The sequence below is a fragment of the Chrysochloris asiatica genome, unplaced genomic scaffold (assembly GCF_000296735.1).
Source record: "Chrysochloris asiatica unplaced genomic scaffold, ChrAsi1.0 scaffold00069, whole genome shotgun sequence".
NCBI lineage: Eukaryota > Metazoa > Chordata > Mammalia > Afrosoricida > Chrysochloridae > Chrysochloris > Chrysochloris asiatica.
In genome coordinates, this window is record NW_006408587.1 from 11091942 (window position 1) to 11102164 (window position 10223).

At 41.2% G+C, this 10223-nt stretch overlaps 1 protein-coding gene across 1 annotated transcript in view; it reads right to left on the reverse strand.

The window, feature by feature from the left end:
- Positions 1-6403, reverse strand: part of SMC2 (structural maintenance of chromosomes 2) — a 51122-nt gene extending 44719 nt beyond the window's left edge. The window contains exons 1-3 of the mRNA XM_006864706.1: positions 6155-6403; positions 5033-5182; positions 1405-1527 (exon numbers count right to left, since the gene is read on the reverse strand). Coding sequence (XP_006864768.1) covers positions 1405-1527; positions 5033-5182; positions 6155-6322 — 441 coding nt within the window. The 5' untranslated portion in view covers positions 6323-6403. The remainder of the gene's footprint in view (positions 1-1404; positions 1528-5032; positions 5183-6154) is intronic.
- Between the last annotated feature and the right edge of the window lie 3820 nt (positions 6404-10223).

The window sequence follows — 10223 nt, forward strand, 5'->3', positions numbered from 1 at the left end:
TGCAGCCCAGCACATTAACCCACAGCACCACACCAGGAGTCCAATAAAAAAACGTAACAAGGTAAAATTCATACACCTTCAGACTAAGCAGTAGTATGACTGATGCCCAATGTGACAACAAAGGAAAATGCAACCCTATTGCCACCAACTTCCATGTTGCTGTATCAATTGCTGCCTGAAAATGCTCAAGTAAAGGGTATGTCCAGTGTCAACCTCTTTTGAGATATAGATTAAATAAGAGAGAAGAGAAATGGGTAAAATATGCCAGGGCACATGAAGACCTCCAAGGAATCAGGGCCCAGGTGCTGAAGAGACAAGGCCCTTTTTGTGCCAAATGAGAGAGAAAAGCTTCTCCTATAGCTGGAGCTCTGAGTCCCACTTCTAGCCTCCTGAAATATCAATAGTCCATTAGCTTGCCAAAGGCATCCTCTTGGTGTGCTCCCGTTACAGCAGCACTAGGTAACTACAATTACCGAACGCTTCTTGAAATTTTGAATGATAGTCACCCAAGAATTACACTGCATACCTAGAGGCATAACAAAATAAATAATTTAACTTCAATGCCAGAAAAGCATCAAATTCATTCATTATCTCTCCATCTCTCAAAAGAAAAAAAGCATCCAACTCTCATCTGAAGTAAGTTCCCAGCTATGACTTGTACAAATATTTTTGTATGGCTATCATTCTGCTACTGACTGTTATGCTATTATGGATGGATGGATGGATGAAGTGAGATAATGTATGAGCAATACTATCAGTCTTTACTATTCATTTGTGAGTATCTCTCTAAAGGAAAAAAAAAAACTCAAACTGTAATTCATGCTTGAAACGTTGTTGTTAAGTGCCGCTGAATTGGCTCTAACTCATAGTGACCCTGTATAGGGTTTCCAAGGAGCAGCTGGTGGGTTTGAACTGCTCATCTTGTCTCCAATGCTTATTCTATAGTGCCATGTTGTTGTTGTTGTTGTTAAGTGCAATCGAGTCGGTTCCAACTCATAGTGACCCGGTATAGGGATTCCAAGGAGTGAATGGTAAGCTTTAACCACTGACCTTGCAGTTCAAACAGCTTTGCAGTCTAGTGCATTAACCCACAGCACCATACCAGGACTCTCATGCTTTAATTCAATACTTTTAAAAAATTAAAATTAAAAAATATTTTCTTTGTAGTGAGCACACTGTTCTTCTAATAAGAAAATAAAACCCCAGAAAGTTAGTTCTAGACACTTCTTCAAATTCCAATATAAATAATTAAACCACATATATTAATAAGGGATCAAACACCAGCATATTAGTAAGCAAAAAATAGAAAACCCAATAAACAAAGAATCTCTCCAACAATAACACTTAAAAATAAAAGATGTCAAAATCATTATGAAACAGATGTAAAGACCACAAACAAAATACCTGCATGATGAGAAAGTGAGGGTTGTTAACATTAAGGCCAACAGAACAGAAGAGATCTTGAACTCTGGTATTGTTTGCATTTACTCCATTGATTAAATATTTATTTCGGCCACCAATTACCACCTTTAAAAAATAAATAAAAAATTAAGAGACACAAATATATGCATGTCGTATGTCAGGATGATAAATTCTCAACTGTATTATTTTCCCTGTAGCACTTCCATTCAACCAATGCTAAACAAAACCAATCCATAGATAAGTAGCACAAATGTGGCTATGGTCAAGAAAAAAACGCAGCAAGTACTAAACTGAGTTAGGACAATCAGTTTTTAATCCAATGATTTTTGCTAAGTAGATATGTAATAACACACAAGCCCCCAACTGCTCTTGCATTTAAATAAGGATCGAAGGTCACTTCTAGCTTTATGCTTCCAAGTATGTGTGAAACATATTTTCCATCTCCTTGGTAACCAGATTTCTATTTTTCTACACTTGGAACTAACTTTTCTTTCCCTACTTTTTGATCTTTAAGAGGGAAAGAAGTCAAATAATACACACTAAAGACAAGCGGCTTGACAGCAACCCTGGAAAATGTTTCAGAGTGATACCAAACTTCAGCATGAATTAAGAATAAGGCATGCCAGAGACCATCTAGTTCATACTTTAAATAGCCTGTAAAGTGTCATCAAGTTGGTTCTGATTCATAGAGGCCTGTACAGGGTTTCCGAGGGTTTGAACTATTGACATTAAAGTTAACAGTGCAGTGCTGACACCAGGATTCCCATACCTCTAGTATAACACTTATTATTTACTGGGTAGGACTGTCCCATCTAATATTTTCTGAAGTCATTAAAGGCAAAATCTCTTACTCATTCTTTTTCTATCAGTATATCCTGGTGCATTTAAGAATCCCCAACAGGCAGCACCTACCCACTCACAGTGACTTTGCAGGATAAACACTGGACTGCAAACCTCATCCTCACCGGTTTGAGCACATCAGCCTCTCTGCGGTACAAAGACAAGGAGGCTTTCTGCTCTGGCAGAGATTCCCAACCTCAGAAACCCTACACAGGTTTCAGAATCGACTCACTGTCACTTAACACCTACCATGCATCCACTGCCACCGAGTCAGTTCAGACTCATAGCAACCCTGAATACAGCTTGCGAGGCTGCGCCAACCCACCTACCACCTCCTAGGCTACTCACTCATAGCAGCCCTGGATAGGCTTTGAGAGGCTATAAATCTTTACAAGAGACGTGGTGTAGTGAATTATTCTGTTAGCTTTAGTTTTTTGTATCTCCAACCAAATGACTCTTTTCCTCATGGGTCTAAGACACAGTGGAAGAAGATAATGAAAGGAAGGTATGGTTCCATTGTGAATGGTTGTTACCACAGCTAACTGTGTCTGTCAAAACTTGGAACTCTAACCTGAGCATAAAACAAGCCATCCCAGAGCAGGCAGAGGGATCTCACTATCACCAAAGAACAAAGAGCCAGGATAGAGCACAGCCTTTGGACTCTGATCTCCCTGCAAACTGAACCCCCTCAACCCAGGGACAGAATGCTGACACCAGAAAAGCAGAAGTAGCAGAACCAAAAGCCAGAGCATGCCAGGAGCAATGGGCTTCCCTGCCCATAGAGCAAGTCAGGAGGCTTGCTTGCAGAGTGGGCTGACTCCAGGCACTTAATTAGGGGAGCTAAGTTTGTGACTCACAGAGCTAGAGTGCAGGCTTTCAGCTGAGGCTTATGGTGGAGAGCTGTGTCCTGTGGGCATTGATCAGCAGCCCTAGAAGAGCTTGGGCTGGGCAAAGAGGCTTGCCTGTGGGCAGAGCTGCAGAGAGGCTACTCTGAATGGAAGAACTATGACCATTTCTGATATACTGATAGAAAAAGAATGAGTAAGAGATTTTGCCTTTAATGACTTCAGAAAATATTAGATGGGACAGTCCTACCCAGTAAATAACCATTTTCTGATTCTGCATTATAACCTGCTAACTTCCCTAATAAGTAGACCCCATAACTGGGGTACAGTACCTGAGTTCTATGCGGCCACTGAAATGAATTACTGAACCCAGCTGAGTAGAGAGTGCTATGAAAGGAAAAGCTGGTGCCATCATTTTGCTTTTGCAGAAGCAGAAAGCCACATCTTTCTCCCACACAGTGACTAGTGGATGTGAACTGCCAACCTTGTAGTCAGAAGCACAGTGCTTATCCTATAGCACCACAAGCAATCCTCCAATTGTAACTGTTGTTGTTAAGTGCCATCACGTCTGTTTTGACTCACAGTGATCCTGTATAGGATTTCCAAGAAGCAGCTGGCAGGTTTGAACCACCTACCTTGTGATTAGCAGTTCAGTGTTTAGCCTACAGTGTCTACTTTAATTAGATCTATTCAGATGGAATAGAAACGCAGCCTCGCAAACTGTATTCAGGATTGCTGTAAGTCTGAACTGACTGGGTGGCAGTGGATGCGTGGTGGCTGTTGTCAAGCGCCACTGAGTCCATTCTGAAACCTGTGTAGGGTTTCTGAGGTTGGGAATCTCTGCCAGAGCAGAAAGCCTCCTTGTCTTTGTCCCACGGAGAGGCTGATGTGCTCAAACTGGTGAGGATGAGGTCTGCAGTTAGTCCAGTGTCTATTCTGCAGTCACTGTGCTTCCAAGTGAGTAGCGTGTTATTAAGTGCTGTTGTTGGTTCTGACCCACAGCAACCCTATAAAGGGTTTTCAGAACTCCCACAGAACCACGAGTGGTTTTAAACTGCTGATCTTGAAGTTAGTAGCACAACTCGTAACCACTACGCTACCAGAACTCCTTAAGTGAGTGGGTAGGTGCTGCCAACTGGGGATTCTTAAATGCACCAGGATATACTGATAGAAAGAAGAATGAGTAAGATGTTGCCTTTAAGGATCTCAAAAAGTATTAGACGAGACAGTCCTACCCAGTAAATGACAAGTGTTATACTAGAAGTATGGGAGTCCTGGTGTGATGCTGTAGAATAAGCACTGCACTGTTAACTTCAATGTCAATTGGTCAAATGTACCAGCTGCTACTTGGAAACTCCATACAGGGCCTCTATGAATCGGCACTGACTTGACAGCACTTAACAGTATATTAAAAGTATGAATTATGTGGTCTCTGGCATGACTTGTTCTTAATCCATACTGAAGTTTGGTATCACTCTTTCAAAGGTTTTCCATGATTGCTATCATACCACTTTTCTTTAGTTTGTATTATTTCACTTCTTTTCCTTTTAAAGCTCAAAAAATAGGGAAGAGTAGCTCCAAGTAAAAACTGCAGAAAGCTGGTTACCAAGGAGATGGAAAGTATGTTTCACACATACTCATAGCAAGACTCCAAGCACTGAAAAGTGTTCTAGCAAAGAGAAAAGAAGCTTCAATTATGGTTTAAGATTCAAGTATGGCTGAGCGCACTTATAATGAACAGATAACTTCAGATCCCCTTCCATCCTCTTATATAATGGTAAAATTTGCAAGATTAAAATTTGGATACAAGAAAGGTATTCTTGAAGAATTAGTATTTGAGGTGTCCATTTTTGGTCATGAATTTTCTTTATAAAATGATAAAGCCACATCACTAAATTGGACATCAAATGTCAACAGTTACTCACCTGCCTTGTTATTGTAATTTCATCATGAACTTCGAATCCTAAAGGACTCTGCTTTTTGTCAGAATTATCAAAGGTGATTGACACTGAGGCTTTGGTAATACCAGCTTGCCCATTCTTGTAAACTAAATCTTGTAAGTTAGAAGCCCGAACCTAAAATAGGAGAAAAGTTATCAATTAAAAAACCACACATTGTACTAAATAGCACTAAATATGTACTTCTTGCTTTGGAAAAACCACCTACGTTGCATCTATTAAGTAGTCAAAGATAACTAGTTGCATCTCCTGGCAAGGGAGTCTACATTGGACACCTTGCTTTACAGGACCTCATCAACCCTGATTTCCATGATTTTGTTAACAAAAGTCCATCAGAAAGATTTCTTGTTGCTGTTAGATGCCAACTGATAGTAAACCTATGTACAACAGACCAGATAGTCTGATCTGCTATAGAACAGATTCTAACTCATAGTGATCATATAGGACTGAGGAAAAATGCCCCATAAGGATTTTCTAAGGTTGTAAATCTTTATGGAAGCAGACTGCCATATTTTTCTCTCATGGAGCAGCTGCTAAATTTGAACCATGCACCTTCTGGGTATAGTGGAGTGCTTTATCCACTGCACCATCAGAACTTTCTTAAGGGAAGATGTTGTTGTTAAGTGCTGTGGAGTCAGATCTGACTCACAACAACTCTGTATAGGGTTTCCGAGAAGCAGCTCATGAGTTTGAACTGCCGACCTTGTGGTTCAAACCAATCTTGCAGTCCAGTACTTAACCTACAGTGTTATACTTTAAGATCTCATTATTTACCCACTCCATTAGTAGTGGGTCCTTTAAGGGGATCACAATTCAGGGGGGAAATAGACTCAGACTGAGACTGCTGAGTTTGAGTGTTGCTCCAGCGTGCCATAAAGTATGAACCTCGAGTAAATTTCTTAGACACCATCACGTTTGTAGTTTATCATCTAAAAAGAATGCAGTGATAATAACACTACTTGTTTTAAGTTGCAGCGAGGTGTAATATAATTCAAATACAGTGCAAAACCCAGTGAAGAGAATTAATTGTAACAATCTCTAAATTCAAAAGATTTCCCTGCCACAAAAATAAAAAAAATTGTACTTTACCTGAGACAAGTTGGAGATGCCCAGCAAAAAACAGATCGAGTCCAATATGTTGGATTTTCCACTACCATTTAAACCAGTGATAGCATTGAAGAGGGGATCAAAGCCATTGACTTCAGTCCTCTGGGCATAGGATTTGAATCCCTCCAGAATGATTGACTTTATATGCATTTTCGCTTATACCTTGGACTGGCAAACCTCTGCTAGGATCAAACCGGCCACAAACCAGTTCTGTACAAAACTGAAGTAACAAAATATAAGTGGGCTACAAATCTGGACTCATACAGAATGTGAGACTAACATAAGAATATAAACCAAAAGCAAATAAACAGTTACTTGCCTCGCTACTTCCTCTGATGTAAAGATCATGCTAGTTAACTAAACTTGGAAGTTTTTATTAAACCCTTCATCCTGGAACCCAAAGCATTAGCACTTCTGCTATCTCCGTATTCAAGCCCACCTTCTCCCTCTATCGTACCCTAGCTGGCCTATAGATTCTTTCACAACTCATTTCTTTGCCCATGTCCTACCCACTACCCACACCAATACTGGCATGGCACACTCTTACTGCACTCGTGTCTTTGCTAAATGGTTCTTTCTAGCCTGCCCACATAAAACTGCATTTCTATTCATCCTCTAATTCTTCTTTTTCCTTCGCTGCATTTAAAGTTGACAGTAAATCATACTTGTCTGTTCTACCCAATATTACGTAAATTCCCGTGGGTTCTTCATCTGTCCATCTCTATATGCCTAGCGACTAGTCCCCTGAGATCAACAAGAGATGAATCTTATTTTGCTCCGCTCTTCCTATCTCGCCTAGTCAGGCCTTTCTATTAACAGCCATCCCACTCCAGAGCAGTAAAGAAATAAGCAATCCTACCAGGAACCTTATAACCCTAATTCCTACCTGGCACCACCTCCTTGCTGCTTACCCCCCTCACCCCTACTTCCCGCCAGGAATGCAAGGCCTAATCAGCCGTGCTCACGCACCCGCCTCGTCGCTGCCTCAAACAGCCTGGTCTAAGGACGCCCAGAAATCTCCCGTAGGTCAACTTTGCCCAGCTTTGGGCGCTAAGAAAAGAGCTACACCATAGCAACAACACTAGCCCTACAATTACGGCCGGTGCCGGAACTATTTATTCCTTTGAATTTCGGCGCGAGCAAAGGACCCCACCTCCACAGTCTATTTCCTCTGTTGCCGCCTAGAAGTTGCCTGATGTACGGGTCCCAACTTTTCCATGCAATGGGGCGATCAAAGCGATAGGCAGATGGGAAAGAAAGTTCTGGCAATGAGGGCTCCTGGTAAACTGCGCCGCGCGCGTAAGGACTCAAGGAACAGGAGGCTTATATTGATACGCGCGTCCGGCACACCTCGGGCCAACCCAGGCTTCAGATTCGGGACCTCGAGCTTTGTCAGCCCCGCCCCGCCACAGGCCCCGCCTCACCGCGGGCCGCGCCCTGGAAACTCCACCTCCAGGAGAGGTTAGAGTTGCTGGTGCTGGCTGCCCTGGTCTCAGCGCGCGGAGCTGGGAAAGCCGGACAGTGTATAGATTTTCTCCAGGGTGTCTTCACTCTGTCGCAGAAGTCTGAGAATCTCCCTGGGTTAGGCCCAGATGACTCAAAAGCTGGAGAATGCACTGTGTTGGGATGTGAAAGCGCGGGGCCCGCTGAGGTCTTCTGGAAGCCTCTGGCTCCGCCTCTCGTTGGCTCTGAATGGGCGGGCCTTAGGTCTTTTTCCACGTCGGGAGGCACGGACTAGCTTGCAGGCTGGAGCTGTGCTGGGGCCTAGAGAAGAAAAGATGGGGTGGTAGTAGGTTCTTGGCAGTCAGTAGCTTAACAAAACGACCTTACTTGACAAGCTTACTTTGAAAAGTAATGATGGACGGTGGCACAACTTCATGGGATTTCAGGAAAGTAATCTGGAAGCCCTTTATTAGGTCGAATGTCCGTTCAGCTCTCTGTGCCAGGCTATGTACCAAGCACTTTAAAATATTCTCATAACCTTATTGGAGTCCTGGTGTGACACTGTAGGATAAGTACTTGACAGATAACCACAAGGTGGGCAGTTCAGCCCACCAGCTGCTCGTCGGAAACCCTATACAGGGTGGCTATGAACCGACTCACAGCACTTACCAGCAACAATCACCATCTGACTAAATCCGTCGCACTGGTTTCATTTTACACATAAATTCAGGTTCTTACCCAGAAAGGAAAATCCTTGCGTGTGGGTATTCCCCTGAGAGACTGAAAAAGTTACCTGAAGACATTAATTTATTACAGAAAAAGATGGTTTACAAACATGAAACTTACTGGGACGAGAACATACTGTCACATTTTATTTTATTATAACTTATTAATAAATTATATTTATTGTTTATATTTCTCTTCTCGACCTGCCCTTTGAAATTTACTGTTCAGCTCTTTCACTTCCTCATTTTGTCTATTTGCTTTAGCATGACTACACTGGAAAGTAAGTTTCAGAGTCTCTTCTGACATCCTTTTGGTCTTTACATCCTTTCCTGTCTTTTTAATGACTTTTTGCTTTCTTCTGTATGATATTGTCTTTGGGTCTTTAGTGCCTAATTCATCAAATCTCTTCTTGAAATGATATCTAAATTCAGGTGGGATATGTTTTTTAATTTTTCTCAGCTTCAGCCTGAATTTGCAAATGAGCATTTGATGGTCTTTTCCACAGTCTGCACCTCACCTTGCTTTGGCTGATGATAATGAGGTTTTCCATTGTCTCTTCCCACAAATGGTAGTCAATTTATTTCTGTGTTACGCCATATGGTGAGGTCCTTTTGTATGGTCACCTTTTATGATGTTTAAAATAAGAATTTCCAATGAATAAGTTACTATTCTTTCAAAATTCTATCATGTGATATCCAACACCATTTCTTTGTTTCCAACTTTTGCATTCTAATCACCAGTACATATCAATACATTTTGATTGCATGTTTGATCAATTTCAGATTGAAGGAGTTGGTAAAATTCTTCAATTTCTGCTTTCAGAAGACATATCTTCTCAAGTCACATTTTGAGTGCCTTCCAATCTCCTGGAGCTCATTTACTAGCGCTATATCTGACAATATTCAATGCTATTCATAATGTTTTCATCAGCCTGCCGACACTATATCTGACAATGTCCAGCTGCAACTCATATAGTTTTCAATGGATAAACATTCAGAAGTAGTTTATCTCTTCTTCTTTATCTGTCTTAGTCTGAAAGATCTGCTGAAACCTGTCCACTATGTGTGACTGTTGGTATTTATAATACTAGTGTGATAGAATCCTTCAGTATTGTCATTGGAAGCTTGAATTTTTTTCTTTAGTTCTTTCAGCTTGAGATATGCTGAGTATGTTCTTCCCTTTTGATTTTCTAATTCCAGGTCTTTGCATATTTCATTATAATACTTGATTTTGATTTTTTAAGTTGTCCTTTGACATTTTCTGTTCAGGTCTTTTACTCCATCTTTTCTTCCAGTTGCATTAGATTCTTTCAAGAACTAGTTTCATCTCTTCTGACATCCATTTTCATCTTTTCCTTCTTTGCTATTATTTTTTTGATGACCTTTTGCTTCTTTCATATATGATGTTCTTGATGTCATCCCATAACTCTCTGGCTTTCCGTCATTAGTATCTAATGCATCAAATCTATTGTTGATATTGTCTCTAAATTCAGGTCATATTTTGGCTCTCATGGACTTGTTTGAGTTTTTGTCAGCTTCAGCTTGAACATTGGAGATCTGTTCCACATCCGGCCCCTTGCCTTCATTTGGCTGATGATATTGAGTGAGATTCTCCATCATATCTTCCCCAAGATGGTTATTATCCTATCACATTCAAGACAGATCTTGAAATGCTCTTTCTGACTGTGAATGTGATGCCATTTCTCTTCAATTTGTTGTTCCTGGCCTAGTAATCCATATAATTCTTATTTGTTGTTGTTGTTGTCAGGCGTCATCAAGTCGGAACCGACTCATAGCGATCCCATGCACAGCAGAACGAAACAATGTCCAATCCTGGGCCAACCTCACTACCGCTGCCACACTTGAGTCCATCAATGATGCCA